The sequence below is a fragment of the Rattus rattus genome, chromosome 10, assembly GCF_011064425.1.
Source record: "Rattus rattus isolate New Zealand chromosome 10, Rrattus_CSIRO_v1, whole genome shotgun sequence".
Classification (NCBI taxonomy): Eukaryota; Metazoa; Chordata; class Mammalia; order Rodentia; family Muridae; genus Rattus; species Rattus rattus.
In genome coordinates this window covers 60552803-60569119 of record NC_046163.1, presented here as the reverse complement: position 1 = coordinate 60569119, position 16317 = coordinate 60552803, and the positions used below count along the sequence as shown (strand labels likewise).

The 16317-nt window shown below is 50.3% G+C and overlaps 1 protein-coding gene across 1 annotated transcript; it reads left to right on the top strand.

Moving 5' to 3' along the window:
* The first annotated feature begins 817 nt into the window (after positions 1-817).
* Degs1 (delta 4-desaturase, sphingolipid 1) lies at positions 818-9834 on the top strand. The gene is made up of 3 exons (XM_032915249.1): positions 818-993; positions 4196-4938; positions 9350-9834. The coding sequence occupies exons 1-3, from the start codon at positions 912-914 to the stop codon at positions 9494-9496; spliced, it is 972 nt and encodes a 323-aa protein (XP_032771140.1). The 5' UTR covers positions 818-911; the 3' UTR covers positions 9497-9834.
* The last annotated feature ends 6483 nt before the right edge of the window (positions 9835-16317 follow it).

The window sequence follows — 16317 nt, the reverse complement described above, 5'->3', positions numbered from 1 at the left end:
TCCTGACTGCTAATCCTCGTAATCTTAATTAACAGGTCCTTTTCACTCCCAGGCTCCACGTAAAAGCCAAAGCTCTAGCCCATCTACCTGCTCGGCCTGTGCTCCAGGACCGCACCATACCTCCAATCCCTAAACTTCCTAAGTGAAGAAATGGTACACATTTTGAAATCAAATCTCCCCTGCCTCCCACAGGAAATTGTGGGTGATCCCTTTTCTGTAACACGGGAAGATGTATGATTGAGCAACGATCAGTGAAAGAAACATTAGAACCACAAACTCCACCCCATCTCTCCCTTCCCTTTTCTTGACAGCGTGGTGAGACAAGCCTGAAATTCCACTGGGAGGCAAGGGCAGGACCACAAGCTGGAAGACAAGCTAGGCTAGGTAGAGAGAGACCCTACTTCAACAAACAAAAGCAAGCGTATGGGGGAGGGGCGAAGGCGGAAGAGAGGAGAGAGAAAAGCAGTGAGAGAAAAAAGGTTGCCATGCACTCCAAATCTCTGGTTCCAGAAGGCAGTCAAACATGGCTCAACAGGTAATTTGCTTTTAAAAATTAAGCGAAACATGGGCCCGCTGCCACTTAATCACAGCCGGTTATCTTCCGAACTCGTGGAGAGGTAGCCACCCCGAAGTACTCCACCCACTGAGGCGCTAAAGCGCGAGCCTTATCCGGCCGCAGATCTCTCCTTCCCTTTTCACGTTTTCCCAGGCTTCTCGAGCCGGCAAGGTTCTCGGCTGCCGAATCCAGGTCCCGCCCATAGCTTCCCGGGAGGGGCGTGGTCGTCGAGAGGCGTGACCTCATGAGGCTCCGCCTTCGCCCGCGTCCCCACGGCTGACCGACACGAGCCGGGTAACTAGCTGCCGCCGCCCGGACGCGAGCCAGAGGCAGAGCTGGTCCGCACGCCGCAGCCATGGGGAACCGCGTGTCCCGAGAGGAGTTCGAATGGGTCTACACGGACCAGCCCCACGCCGCCCGGCGCCAGGAGATCTTAGGTGAAGACCAGCGCCCCGTTATGTGCGCGCGGCCGTGTGCGGGCCCTGCGCGGCCTCCCGCCGCGCGCTGTGTAAGCGCGGCCTCCGCGGCCCCTTCCAGCCGCTCTGCTCCTTGGCGGCCCGCCCGGGAGAGGCGGCGGCAACTGGGCGGGCGGGCTCCGGGCAGGCTCCGGGCGAGCCGGAGGAGCGAGGGATGGGGGGCCTGCGCGCTCCCGCTCGCCGCTGGCCCTTCGATGGTCTGGCGCTGGCGGCCTCCGCCAGCCTGTGTCCTGAGGGTCCTCCGGTAGGACGACCCGGACTCGCTCCTCCTGGCTCGACAGTTGAGGGTGCCCGGCTCCGGGCGGAGGGGTGGGCTCGAGTCCGGACGCCTGCTTGGCTCAGGGCGTGGTCTAGGGCATCCTGGGCCCCGGGAGCCTAGATCACGTGGTCCAGTCAGCCGCAGGCCTAGCGGGGGACCAGGTCCCGGTGACCCTAGGCTTCCCAGATCGGATGGCTCCTGTGAGTCCTTATTCCAGTGATCTGAGGGACCGGCCCGATAGGAAAGGCGCGCAGGTTAGCCTCCCGGTCGTTAGGACAGGGTAGGCATGATTTAGAGGATTCCACGTAAGATTAGAGAGGTCTCTCATCCCACGCAGGCTGCTCTTAAGAATAAGGACAAATTGTTGGGTTGACATCTTTGCATATATTACCCAGTTCGACTTTGCCTGGGGCGGCATCTTAAAAGATGAAGTATGTTTATAAAGAAGATTCCAACATCTTCATAATTAAATTGCAGTCAAAGAAGATGCCCCTTTTTTTTTAAGCTTGGCGCTAGATATAGAAAGTTTTTGCTTCATTTGTTTTTAACATTTGCTCTGTGTGTGTTTGTGTGTGCGTGTGTGTGTGTGTGTGTGTGTGTGTGTGTGTGTGTGTGTTAAACGTAGGGAATCAATGAAAGCCATTGAATATGAGGAATTGTCTCATAGCCACCATTTTCAAACTCTTGAAAATATTTGCCTGGTGGGGGAGTCGGCAGCAAGGCCCTGATTTCTGCAGTAGTTGCTAAACTTAGACATTTCTTGTTTCGCATATCAGAGTAACTGTTTGCAGTTCAAATGGACTTTATTTTCCTAGCCATGGAATTCACTCTCAGGGAGTTCCTGGTGCTAGCAAGTTCTCTACCATTGAACTGCACCCCTGGCTCCTGCCCTGGAACTTAAATTGAGTAACTAGCTAGGTTGGAAAGGTGATTATGGTTTTGTTAGTCATTGCTGTGATAAATGCCTACAGCTCAAGGGAGGAGTGACTTTGGCTGATGGCTCTGGTGATGGTGCCCACCGGTGCTATTGCTTTTGGGTATGTGGGGGGCTCTAATGAAATCATTGCGGAGCGGGTTTGAAGGGAAAAGGCTGATCCCCTCATGTCAGCCTGGAAGCAGAAAGAAAGCAGGAGGAAATGTCCTTTGTGGTATGCCTCCAGTGGGCACCACCTTCTATGCCTTTTATTTTGTGGGTCCTTTGAAGGATTAATATGTTGATAGGGCTGGAACCTTCAGGGTCCTCACTGTGACCAGAGCAATCTGCTGCGGTCCAAGCCATTGTATGGTGATTCCACATTTTACCTCACAGTTGATTGATGGACATTTGAACTGACACCCCCTTCCAGCAGTTTTTAATAGTTTTTAATAGTGTTCCTTTGAACGTTCATGTACAGGGCGTGGGTTCGTTTTCGTTTGGGGATTGATGGCAGTTCCCTGTTTAGCATTTTGGTCGAATGTCAGACAGTCCAAACCATTTCACATACTCATCAGCAGTGTATGAGGATTCTGGTTTCTCCAGAACCTAGTTGTTACCTGCCTTTGGGCGTGTGGGCGTGAGTGTGCTCCCATGACTGCATGTGCTCCCTCCTTCCACCCTGTTCTGCCTTGCTTCTGCCTCTGCTGGGCACGGCTGGCCCGAAAGCTTCCTAGCTCCTGGAGCAGTCTTCTGTCTCAGATCTTCCCTTGCCAACATACTGCTGGGACTGCAACATGCACCATCATGTTGTACGGTTTCCATGGAGTCAGGGGATTAATCTCAGGTTGTCAGGAGTCTTTTACCCACTACTCTCCTGATCTCCAGACATTCCAGTCAAGTGCCCTACCATTGAGCTACAACTCTTTTTAAATTACAACAGTTTTAGTGGTTTCTATTTCTATTTTCCTAATGTCAGTAATGTCGGGAGAGTATATTTCATGTGCTTTTTTTGGGGGAGGGGAACCATTAATATATCTTTTCATTAGAATTTTTTGCCTTTAAAAAATGGGTTATTGTAAGAGTTTTAAGCATTCTTTACACAGTCTAGATATGATTCCCTTACAAAACAGGTGCTTTGTGAGCGTGCCTGCCTGTTGGTTAAATAGTCTGTGCTCTTTCTGATGACGTTGTTACAGCAAAGATTTTCATTCGGTTCAACTTTCCTTTCCCTTTTCTCTGTAATTTTGTAGGGAAGAGGTCCAACTTGACTGCTGGTGTGGCTAAGCTCTCGTTTCTGCTCTGTCCTCTCTGGTTGTAAGAGGCCCTGGAGCTATGGGGTTTGGGAAGTTTGTTTTGCTTTGTTTCCTTTTTTGAGACAGGATCTTGCTATGTAGTCTCAGCTGATTGGTCTGAGAGAACCATTGGGCTCCAGTTTTATGGTTTAGAGATCCTAGAAAGCAAATGTTATGTTCCCCAGAGCTGGGGTTATAAAGATAGCTCCGTGGTTGAGAGCACAAGAGCAGGGGACACAGGTCCAGTTCCCAGTGGTGCGTGGGTGCTCACATCTAACTGTAACTAGCTCTAGGGGGATTCCATTCCCTCCTCATCCCTGCAGGCACCAAAGCACCACATGCTTACAAGCGTACACGCGGACAGAACACTCAAACATAAATATATGTATAAATATATAAATGAATCTTATAAGAAAATATGTGCAGGCTTGGTCTAAACATAAATATAACTATTTTAATATAAAAGAATGTGGAATGTCCAGATTAGTTTTTCTTACATAAATTGTTATGACTTTATTACCAGGACATATTCCTTTCCTCTATGAAATAAATATTTTATAAAGTCTGTAAGGGGGAGTATTATGACTTAGAACAGGGGAAAATCTAATTACATTAATCTAACTACATTAATTATGGTTGCTGAACTGTGCTATGCTTTTGTTCCTTTCTGACTTCCTGTATTTTCTTTTCTTACAGCGAAGTATCCAGAGATAAAATCCTTGATGAAGCCCGACCCTAACCTGATCTGGATCGTAACCGCAATGCTTCTCGTCCAGTTGGCTTCGTTTTACTTGGTCAAAGACTTGGACTGGAAGTGGCTCATGTTTTGGTCCTATGCCTTTGGCAGCTGCCTAAACCATTCCATGACTCTGGCTATCCATGAGATTTCCCATAACTTCCCCTTCGGCCACCACAAGGCCATGTGGAACCGCTGGTTTGGAATGTTCGCGAACCTCTCTCTCGGGGTTCCATATTCGATTTCCTTTAAGAGGTACCACATGGATCATCACCGGTACCTCGGGGCGGATGGCATCGATGTGGATATCCCTACCGATTTTGAGGGCTGGTTCTTCTGCACCACTCTCAGGAAGCTTGTCTGGGTTATCCTTCAGCCTCTCTTCTATGCGTTTAGACCCCTGTTCATCAACCCCAAGCCAATTACCCATCTGGAAATCATCAATACTGTGATCCAGATCACTTTTGACATCCTCGTCTACTATGTTTTTGGAGTGAAGTCTCTAGTCTACATGTTAGCAGCCTCCCTGCTCGGCCTGGGCTTGCACCCAATTTCGGGGCATTTCATAGCCGAACATTACATGTTCCTAAAGGGACACGAAACATACTCCTACTATGGGCCTCTGAACTTACTCACCTTCAATGTGGGCTATCACAACGAACACCACGACTTCCCCAACGTTCCTGGGAAAAACCTGCCCCTGGTAAGTAAAGGACTTGGTGTTTTTTGTTCCTGATGATGACGTAATTAAAGTTAGTCATGGCTGGCTTATCGTAAAAGGGATCTAATCTGTTTCGTGAGATTTCAAAATGGAGAGTATATACTTAGTCTGCAGCCTACCTTTACTAAGGGTTTGGCATCTTCGGTTTTGGGCCCTTAGGCTTAGTGGTCCTTAGTCCTTGCTTAGGAGAACGCTCATCTCCTGGTGCGTTCGTCACTGTTAGACTGTTGCTCTCGTGACACACAGGTGAGGTGACCTGCATAACTGACCTGCAGAGTGGGCAGTGTCAGGGTCCATGGTGGACCCCTCCCTGGCAGGAGCTCTCTCTGGACAGCAGGCCTGTGTGGAGAACACATTTCAGCTGCATTCTCTTCATCTGTCCAATAAAAGGAATTTTTAAAAACGGAAATATATATGAGAAAGAATGGTTTTCTCCACTTTTTTTAAGCTATGATGTATCTCAGGGACCCCTAGCACATACTTGACGCTGACAATGCCCACGGACTGTTGAGAACCCACATCACGTACAGCTAACGAGTTGCAGCATGTGGAATTGCTCTGGATCGGGTTAGGAGAAGACATGAACTATACTCAGTGGGTGATCCACACCGTAGGGATATATGTTGCAGTACTTAGAGTTGACATGCAGGGTTAGGTTGGTACATACTCGGGAAGAGGGCAGAGTGCTGTGTTCAATGTATAGTGAACATGTAAAGTAAGCGTGTGGAAGGGCTAACTGGGAGGTCTGAGCGAATGTTCCTTTGCTGACCTCTCAGCTTTTTCGGTGGGGAGAATGCAGCATCGTTCAACTGTGGTACAAGATGACGCCAGTCCCAGGCCGCGGTGTCCCTCTGCTGGCAGACTAGCTAACAGTCTGGTGGCCCAGGCTCCCTCTTCTGTGACTAGGGAACTGAGCTTTTGATATTTTTTAAAAGGATTGTGATTTAAGGAAAAGAATCAGCAGGTCAGTGACTACCACTTCTGGTTGTTCTTCCGTGCGATCTTTGACCCCTTTGTTAAGTTATCAACTATAAACAGCCCTAGTGTTGGAAAGCCTTGCTTCCCTGCTCTTTCTAAGATGTCTGCATAGGAGGAAATCTGTTCATTCAAGAACTACCTGGCATTTACTACGCAGTCCCTATGCCATTGTAATATTTTAACTTTTAAAAGGAGTTTGTGTATTTTTAGTGAATTTTGCTGCTCACAGACATTTTTTATTTTATGTGTATGTATGTATGTTTGCAAATATGTGTGTGTACCATGTACATGCATGCCTGGTGCCCTCAGGCCGAGTGCTGGAGCATCTGGAACTGGAATTACAGGTGGGTGTGAGGAGGTGCTGGGAACCAAACACAGGTCTTCAGTGAGAACACAAGTGCTCTTAGCCACTGGGCCATCTGTCCAGCACCAACGCAAACATTTTCCAGCATACATTTTTCATTTCACAACTTCATAAGAATCACAGACATCACATGTCGACATGTGAGGTGGGCACACGGCTGACCACTTCCTGAGGTTCTCTAATTCTTAACATTAAGGATTTGGTTTTCTTTAACTTCATGTCTTTATAATGTGCACGCATCCTGGGCTTCTTGTGTTAATGATGGTCCTGAGTGCATTTCTGTCGCAGTCTTGACCCTGCTCACCCAGGCTCTGACAGGTTCCCTCACCCTGACCCTGCTCACCCAGGCTCTGACAGGCTCCCTCACCTTGACCCTGCTTACCCAGGCTCTGACAGGTTCCCTCACCTTGACCCTGCTTACCCAGGCTCTGACAGGCTCCCTCACCCTGACCCTGCTTACCCAGGCTCTGACAGGCTCCCTCACCTTGACCCTGCTTACCCAGGCTCTGACAGGTTCCCTCACCTTGACCCTGCTTACCCAGGCTCTGACAGGTTCCCTCACCTTGACCCTGCTTACCCAGGCTCTGACAGGTTCCCTCACCTTGACCCTGCTTACCCAGGCTCTGACAGGTTCCCTCACCTTGACCCTGCTTACCCAGGCTCTGACAGGTTCCCTCACCTTGACCCTGCTTACCCAGGCTCTGACAGGTTCCCTCACCTTGACCCTGCTTACCCAGGCTCTGACAGGTTCCCTCACCTTGACCCTGCTTACCCAGGCTCTGACAGGTTCCCTCACCTTGACCCTGCTCACCCAGGCTCTGACAGGTTCCCTCACCTTGACCCTGCTCACCCAGGCTCTGACACGTTCCCTCACCCTGACCCTGCTTACCCAGGCTCTGACAGGTTCCCTCACCCTGACCCTGCTCACCCAGGCTCTGACAGGTTCCCTCACCTTGACCCTGCTTACCCAGGCTCTGACAGGTTCCCTCATCTTGACCCTGCTTACCCAGGCTCTGACAGGCTCCCTCACCCTGACCCTGCTTACCCAGGCTCTGACAGGTTCCCTCACCTTGACCCTGCTTACCCAGGCTCTGACAGGTTCCCTCACCCTGACCCTGCTTACCCAGGCTCTGACAGGCTCCCTCACCTTGACCCTGCTCACCCAGGCTCTGACAGGCTCCCTCACCCTGACCCTGCTTACCCAGGCTCTGACAGGCTCCCTCACCTTGACCCTGCTTACCCAGGCTCTGACAGGCTCCCTCACCCTGACCCTGCTTACCCAGGCTCTGACAGGCTCCCTCACCTTGACCCTGCTTACCCAGGCTCTGACAGGTTCCCCACCTTGACCCCTGCTTACCCAGGCCTGACAGGCTCCCCTCACCCCTGACCCCTGCTTACCCAGGCTCTGACAGGCTCCCTCACCTTGACCCTGCTTACCCAGGCTCTGACAGGTTCCCTCACCTTGACCCTGCTTACCCAGGCTCTGACAGGCTCCCTCACCCTGACCCTGCTTACCCAGGCTCTGACAGGCTCCCTCACCTTGACCCTGCTTACCCAGGCTCTGACAGGTTCCCTCACCTTGACCCTGCTTACCCAGGCTCTGACAGGTTCCCTCACCCTGACCCTGCTCACCCAGGCTCTGACAGGTTCCCTCACCTTGACCCTGCTTACCCAGGCTCTGACAGGTTCCCTCACCTTGACCCTGCTTACCCAGGCTCTGACAGGTTCCCTCACCTTGACCCTGCTCACCCAGGCTCTGACAGGCTCCCTCACCCTGACCCTGCTCACCCAGGCTCTGACAGGCTCCCTCACCTTGACCCTGCTTACCCAGGCTCTGACAGGTTCCCTCACCTTGACCCTGCTTACCCAGGCTCTGACAGGCTCCCCCCTCACCCCTGACCCTGCTTTACCCAGGCTCTGACAGGCTCCCCCTCACCTTGACCCTGCTTACCCAGGCCTGACAGGTTCCCCACCTTGACCCTGCTTACCCAGGCTCTGACAGGTTCCCCCACCTTGACCCCTGCTCACCCAGGCTCTGACAGGTTCCCCACCTTGACCCCTGCTTACCCAGGCTCTGACAGGTTCCCCACCTTGACCCTGCTTTTACCCAGGCTCTGACAGGTTCCTCACCCCTGACCCTGCTTACCCAGGCTCTGACAGGTTCCCTCACCTGACCCCTGCTTACCCAGGCTCTGACAGGTTCCCTCACCTTGACCCCTGCTTACCCAGGCTCTGACAGGTTCCCTCACCCTGACCCCTGCTCACCCAGGCTCTGACAGGTTCCTCACCTGACCCCCTGCTTACCCAGGCTCTGACAGGTTCCCCATCTTGACCCTGCTTACCCAGGCTCTGACAGGCTCCCTCACCCTGACCCCTGCTTACCCAGGCTCTGACAGGTTCCCCCACCTTGACCCCTGCTTACCCAGGCTCCTGACAGGTTCCCTCATCTTGACCCCTGCTTACCCAGGCTCTGACAGGCTCCCCCCACCTGACCCTGCTCACCCAGGCTCTGACAGGTTCCCCACCTGACCCCTGCTTACCCAGGCTCTGACAGGCTCCCTCACCCTGACCCTGCTCACCCAGGCTCTGACAGGCTCCCTCACCCTGACCCTGCTTACCCAGGCTCTGACAGGCTCCCTCACCCTGACCCTGCTTACCCAGGCTCTGACAGGCTCCCTCACCCTGACCCTGCTTACCCAGGCTCTGACAGCCTCCCTCACCCTGACCCTGCTTACCCAGGCTCTGACAGGCTCCCTCACCCTGACCCTGCTTACCCAGGCTCTGACAGGTTCCCTCATCGCTGCCATCTTTGCTCCAGCTGTTAATGAAACTGATTGCTCCTGGCTTTCCCGTAAGTTTGGTGTTGATTATGATGGAACTGTTTATGTGTGCGTGATCTGTAGGCCATCTTCACTCTCGAAGAACCGCAGACAGTCTAAAGGACCGTGAGGGAAAGCGTTGGCTTTAGTTGGATTTTGTCCCTCTGTCTGTGTCACCTGTCATCCTGAGGCCTCAGTAACACTGGTGCCTCTCTGTTTTCTTCACTCCCAGGTGAGAAAAATCGCAAGTGAGTACTATGATAACCTCCCGCACTACAACTCCTGGATCCGAGTGCTGTATGACTTTGTGATGGACGACACAATAAGTCCCTACTCACGGATAAAGAGGCCCCCGAAAGGGAATGAGATTCAGGAGTAAATGCCATCACAGCCAAAGGAATTCCTGTCCACAGCTTCAGAAAGGAGATAAAGTGGAGCTTTCCTCTCGTTAAGGTCAGTGATGCTCAGAAGCCGCGCTGACATAATTTCCGACTAGGATCTCGGTGTCATCAGAGGCTCCTCGGCCTTCAGACAGCCAGAACTCACGCTCGCTCGCAGCCGCACGCCTGCTCACCGTACTCACGCAACGTATGACTGTTACTGAGGCGTCCTCACTCATGTCTGTCCTGCTGCAAGCAAATCATAAAAGCTTATGTTACTTTTCACTGTAAGGTTTTACTTTATTAAAGCCCCTAATAAACTGAACTGTTAATCATATATATTAATATGCATTGCATTATATTTTATTGTATTGATATAGTTAGCAGAGTGCTAGGGAGAAGTTTCATCCAGAAATTTTATTTTGTTAAAGGCTTGACGAGCTCGTATAGTATTGTATGTTTCCTCTGGATTCGGCCATCTATTCTTAGGGGGCACTCAGGAAACTGATGAAACTCCATCCCAAAGTGCCTCCTCAAGGTTCCAGACATTAAGCGCTTTCAGGAGGAGCTTCTGTTAATCCAACAGGAGCGCCAGAGACGCAGATTGGACTTTTGTGAGTTTACCGCTGTTGTTGCAGCGCTCCTGGAGGCCATCCCAATAAACTCTCTGGTTTACTAAGCTAGCCTGAGGTGGAGTCTTCCATCCGTCTCTGGTACCCCAAGTGATGTCAACAGAAGAACAGTGTATGTCTTCCCTGGGAAAGTCGGGTAAGCCTAGAGGGTGGGGTGGAAATTTCTGTATGAATTACTGAGGTGGTTTGCTGTTTTGTTGGTTTGTTGTTTTGTTGTTTGAGACAGGTTTCTCTGGTTAGCCCTGGCCTGAACTCACTCTGTAGATCAGGCTGGCCTTGAACTCAGAGATCCACCCGTCTCTGCCTCCCAGGTGCTGGGTTCAAAGGTTTGCACTATCACCACCTGGCAAGTTATTCATTCTTAATTTTCACAAGTACCCCGGACACCTATCCTAGACACTGCTGGATCCTCAATAAAGTCTTTACTAAATTTACCACGCCCGAATTCAACTTCCTTCCTCTTTCAGCTGTGTTGACTCTCAACATCGGAAGCAGCTGCCAGACTAATGTTCTTTCACTGCTGTGGAAATACTGTGGCTTGGTGGTGGGCAGTTTGTCTCTAGTACGTAACATCCTGTGCTACTGATAAAATCGGTAGTCCTGGTTACCTCAAAAGTGTCACTGGAGAAAATGCAGTGTAAAACAGATGTTTTTAGAATGTCAGCTGTATTGCTAAGGAACAAATCGTCTGTGGGATTGGCAAACCTTCACACTCCCAATGTCACCGATAAGTATTCCTTTTTTTCTCCTTTTCTGACCTTGCGTGGGCGACTGTAACTCTTGGCAACTCTGTCTATTCTTCAGGAGAGCCACTAACTGCGCAGTAGGAAGGCTGGGCCCTGGAGCCTTCAAAGGCCAGGAGATGGTGCAGGGGCTTCACTGCAGTTCTTGTCGGTCTCAGCTCTGTTCCTCATCCAGGTCTGGAGGTTTCTGCCGCCTTCTCTGCTGCAGCCACAGCAGGTCAGGAAGCACTTTCCCAATGAGTATGTCCCATGGGGCTCTGATTCAGTTGTAGAACTAGCTTCCCCTGAGGTGGTCACTCCCTAAGAGAGATCGATACTGACTTCTGTGTTCCCCAACCTGAGCAGGCCCAGTACTAGACTGGAGTCTTGGTTAGTAGAATGAGACTAGCATCCCGGAATTTGCTGAGCTTTATCTAAACCAAAGAACGTGCTTTTATATAACTTTTAGATAAATGCAGTGTCTAAAGGTTAACTCCAATAGCTAAATTTAAAACAAGGGGCATTTACTGAGAATCCTTTCCACTGTTTGCTGTCCAGCTGTTATCTTTAATTCTAGTTCGCAGCAGTGAGGGTGGAGTCCGAGGCTCCCTGCATGCTCAACTAGGTACCACTGAGATACTCCCCAACTCCAGTCCTGACTTACTCTCACCTCAGCATCTCCATGCACACTTCTCTCTCTCTCTGTCTCTCTCTCTCTCTCTCTGTCTCTGTCTCTGTCTCTCTCTCTCTGTGTGTGTGTGTGTGTGTGTATTACTGTCACATTTTGTAGATAAAAACTGACGCTTGAATTTATTATGGGTCCTTGATGCCTCAGGTTCCTGTCTTGGCTTCCCCCACAATGGACTGTAAACTGGAGTTCTGAGTCTTATTAGACCTCTTTTCTCCTCAGTGTTGCTTTTGGTCAGGGCAGCAATAGAAATAAGACAAGGATGCTGTTCAACATTGCAAGATTTAAATATGAAACATGGTTTAAATCCCTAGGAGAAGGGCGTCTATTCATGGGTTCATTCTGCAGAGCCAAGTGCAGACATTGTAGTGCCTGTCGGCGCGTGGGAAACTTACCTCGAGTGTCCAGCTGTTCACAGGTGAGCAGCCTGAGAGCTCATGAGAACAGCGAGTGCTTCTTCCAGCTGTCACAGCCGTCTTCTCATTGGTCCACCTGCTGTCGACTTGGAAGATAGTTTTGTGTTGTTTGAATGAGGGTTCGGTTTGTCTCTTGTCAGGGAAAACCTAGGCACTGTTGTCATTTGGAATGAAAGAACAGTCTTAGATCCAGGGTCAAGGATGGCCTAGGGTGTAATAGGCCCAGAAAACCTTCCCAGCATACACAGGGCAAACACAGCTGGAGCAGCTGGTGGAGGTGCCTGAGCCCAGAAAGGGGGACAGCCACCCTGCCAGGGGACAGCCACAGTGGGGAGGTCCTGCCAGGGGACAGCCACAGTGGGGAGGTCCTGCTGTGGGAAGGGGGTAGATGCTGCCAAGAAGTGGCTCTACAGATCAGATGAAAGAATGGGGAACCTCACCCAAACGCTTCGCTTTTGCTAAAATCAGTCTGATCTTGCAGTTGGCTCAGGAAAGCCAGTAACACTTGGAGGGAAGGTTACAGATGCTGACAGGTCTGAGCACTGCTGTGGGCCAAAAGGTGGTGATGCTCATCACAGGACGTGCGTGCGTGCGTGCGTGTCATGCCTCTCATGATGTATGTGTCCGTGTCTCCGGAGGCCTGTGAACTGTGGGGTGGGACAGACAGGTGGGACGTTCAGAAATATAAGTTGCTTTTGTAGTCTGGGATTAATGGTGACTGGGCACACGCATCACTGTGCATGTGATCCTCTCTGAAGGGGTAAAGGGGTGCTTTGTGCTCAAAGCCTGCAGAAGTGGACATGCTTTCTCTGTGAGACTCCAAATCCCGCTGGTCAGCGATTTCTAATCCAAGGACAGTTTGTCTCCCCACCTCCTCTAGGTAATCAAAGGCCGTTCTTCCTGGCCACTGGAGGAGAATTCAGTCAGACTCCCAAGTCATGCTTCCATTGTGCAGTTTGTGGCTCGAACCTCTCATTCCCAAAAGAGTGGGCAGCTGAGATTTCTGCTAGCATGAATGAGTGTCTGTTACACGCTCTGAACAGCAGTCTCCCTGGCGGCCATCAGCACATGGCCAGAATCTGCATTTCCTTTACCAGCTGGGCGGTCCCTGAACCAGGAAGTCAGCTCATTCCTGTAACCTTCAGAGAAAACCCTTTATGTCAGTCTTCCGGGTTTTAAACACAACATATCTGCTTCAAACCCGGAGAGTTTTGAAGCCCACGAAGCCTTTCGAAGGCAGAGATTAGGAAGTAGTACACTTCTGTGCCCTGGCGAAGAACCACAAACGGCTGCCTCCCAGCACCCATCACCACCCGGAGCGGGTCCCGGTTTCAGTGCCCAACGTCAGTGACTGTGCATATCGGCTGTCCAGTCTCAACCCGCAGGGAGCGTAGACTGCTGAGAAGCCCATCCATCGTCTGTGGGATTTCTTCACAGAGCTTTGCTCATGAGCCAGTGTGCGCGCTCATTCCCCACCCAACTTTAAAGACTCGGAACTGAGAATAACCACAGGTTCTAGTTCCATGCTGCACCCCCCTCAGCCGCAGCGATGCAATCTCATCATCTCTCTCCTTCTCAAAAACAGATTAAAAACGAGAGAACTCACCAATCGCAGCCTGTCCTGAAGGCTTCGGGTTCTACGTCCTCAATGCGTGGTATCTGTCATCTCTCAAAACTCCTCCTCCTCACACTGGTTCAGTTACAGGCCGTCTGTCGCACAAGTCTTCTGCTGCCTTAAAGGGATGTGCAGCCCTTGGTTTGCCACCATATCTGAGAGCACAGGAAGAGTCCCTCAGCTTACCCGTATGGACACCATGTCTGCATTGTTTGTTCTTATATTTTCTCCTTTAAAAAAAAGAATCCAAATGCAATCCTGTCTTAGGAAAATGGCATCCTTCCAGTTCCCAAGAACATCTCCATTGAACACACCCATTGGAGAGTAGATTGTTTGGTCAGTCCTCCTCTCAAGGAGGAAACTGAGACTCCAAGATATTGGGTAACATCTCTTAGTTCTCCCTCCGAGTGGTGGCACAACCAGCCACCCCTGTGAGTTTGAACCAGTATTCTTTTTTTTTTTTTTTTTATTAACTTGAACATTTCTTATATACATTTCGATTGTTATTCCCTTTCCCGGTTTCCGGGCAAACATCTCCCTCCCCCCTCCCCTTCCTTATGGGTGTTCCCCTCCCCACCCTCCCCCCATGCCGCCCTCCCCCCAACAGTCTAGTTCACTGGGGTTCAGTCTTAGCAGGACCCAGGGCTTCCCTTCCACTGGTGCTCTTACTAGGATATTCATTGCTACCTATGAGGTCAGAGTCCAGGGTCAGTCCATGTATAGTCTTTAGGTAGTGGCTTAGTCCCTGGAAGCTCTGGTTGCTTGGCATTGTTGTACATATGGGGTCTCAGCCCCTTCAAGCTCTTCCAGTTCTTTCTCTGATTCCTTCAACGGGGGTCCTATTCTCAGTTCAGTGGTTTGCTGCTGGCATTCGCCTCTGTATTTGCTGTATTCTGGCTGTGTCTCTCAGGAGCGATCTACACTTCTGCACTTCTTTGCTTCATCCATCTTGTCTAATTGGGTGGCTGTATATATGGGACACATGTGGGGCAGGCTCTGAATGGGTGTCCCTTCAGTCTCTAAGCCAAAGCCCTTGCCTCCACCCGGTGACACGGCCCTTCCATTACCATTCTTTTAGATAGAGCTCTGCTTGCTCAGCAGGGAATCTGGCATTGGGCAGTGGCAAATCCTGTTGGGACTGATCGCTAAGCCTGAGATGTCTTTGCACGACACTTTTCCATGGCTAGGGCTGCTTCTCTCTACTTACTGGTACTCCCCCTCCCCACGCCAGGGTGGAGGGAGGGGTGTTATGAGCGACGTCAGCCACCAGGGCAGCAGCCTTGTTAACTGTACTGCCAGGGTACTGGCCACGTTTCTCCAGACCTGTCTGAGCCTGGCTGTCCTGAAGTTTAACTTGGCCCTGGAAAGGGTTAGTTTTGTAAATTAATAATGTAAGCAAGAGTTGGTAAGCCTGAGAGTTGAGAGAGGCCAGTTCCACAATTTTTAAGACAAATTTGAAGCAAGCTCTAGTTAAATAATGGACCTGGCCCAGACCCTTCCAGGGTTCCCGGGGAAATAACCCGGAGTCACATTTTGCAGAGGCTTAAAAAGGTTAAACTGTAAGACCTCTATATTTCCCCTCAGCTCCAATCAGGGGCAAGTGTAAGTGTACCTCCCACCTACATCCAATCAGGAGCAAGTATTCTTCCTGCCCAATCGTACCTCCAAGCTAGAGTGATCAAGTGCGACTGGGTCAAACGAACTTGTTTAGGGAGGTGAAAATGCTTGGGTGGGAATCTCCCTTAAACCATGACCTCCAGGATTTCAGGAAATATGTGTCCTTGGGCCAGGGGGTTCCAGGCTCTTGAAGAGAGCCTAAGAGGAGCTTTAACCTGGTGCACAGAATCCCGACTTTCAGTGTGGGTGAAGTTTCTGTCCTAAGCCCACTTTCCACTGTGTGAATCTCTGTGGACTGTTTTGTCTTTGTGGTTCACCCAAGAACACAAAATAACAGGGAAGACTGACTGGGATAAAGCCAGAGAGCCAGAATTCAAATCCAGTGTCTAAAATCAAAGACTGCAACTTTGTAGGGGGAAAAATTATATATATTCCTCAAATTCAGAGAGATCCTCCAAATTATTCTAGTGTATGACAGGTTTGTTTGTTTGTTTATTTGTTTGTTTGTTTTTGTACCAATCCAGCCACTCACAGATAACTGGAGCATAGACCCACAGTGGTTGGACTTGTAGCTTCTGAACTCCACAATGTTTTTCTGCATTCTCTTGGTCAGGAAATGCTAATGTTAAAGTCAGAAAAGGGCCTAGAGAGATGACTCAGTGGTTTAAAGTGCTGGCTGTTCTTCCAGAGGTCCTGAGTTCAATTCCCAGCACCCACATGGTGGCTCACAACATCTATTTGATTTGATTCCCTCTCCTGGCATGCAGGACTAGATGTAAATGACAGAGGACTCATAGACATAAGTAAATAATTTTTGAAAAGTCAAAAAAAGGAGCAGTTGTGGCCTTGAGTTTGGGGGCTTTGTTTTTTTTTTCTTTTTTTCAATGTGCATTGGTGTGTTTTTGCTTACATGTATGTATGTGTGAGTGTTTCAGATTCCCTGGAACTGGAGCTACGGACAGTTGTGAGCTGCCATGTTAGTGCTGGGATTTGAACCTGGGTCCTTTGGAAGAACATCCAATGCTCCCAACCCCTGAGCCATTTCTCCAGCCCTAGAGTTGAAGTTTTAAACAATCACTGGTTTGGTTTGGTTTGGTTTCAGAACTGGCTTAGAGACATATGAATTTGTA

Coding starts and splice junctions, on each gene's coding strand:
- Degs1 (XM_032915249.1), top strand. CDS start 912: ATGGGGAACCGCGTGTCCCGAGAGGAGTTCGAATGGGTCTACACGGAC. Junction 994..4,195: donor CCGGCGCCAGGAGATCTTAG/GTGAAGACCAGC, acceptor CTTTTCTTACAG/CGAAGTATCCAGAGATAAAA. Junction 4,939..9,349: donor CTGGGAAAAACCTGCCCCTG/GTAAGTAAAGGA, acceptor CTTCACTCCCAG/GTGAGAAAAATCGCAAGTGA.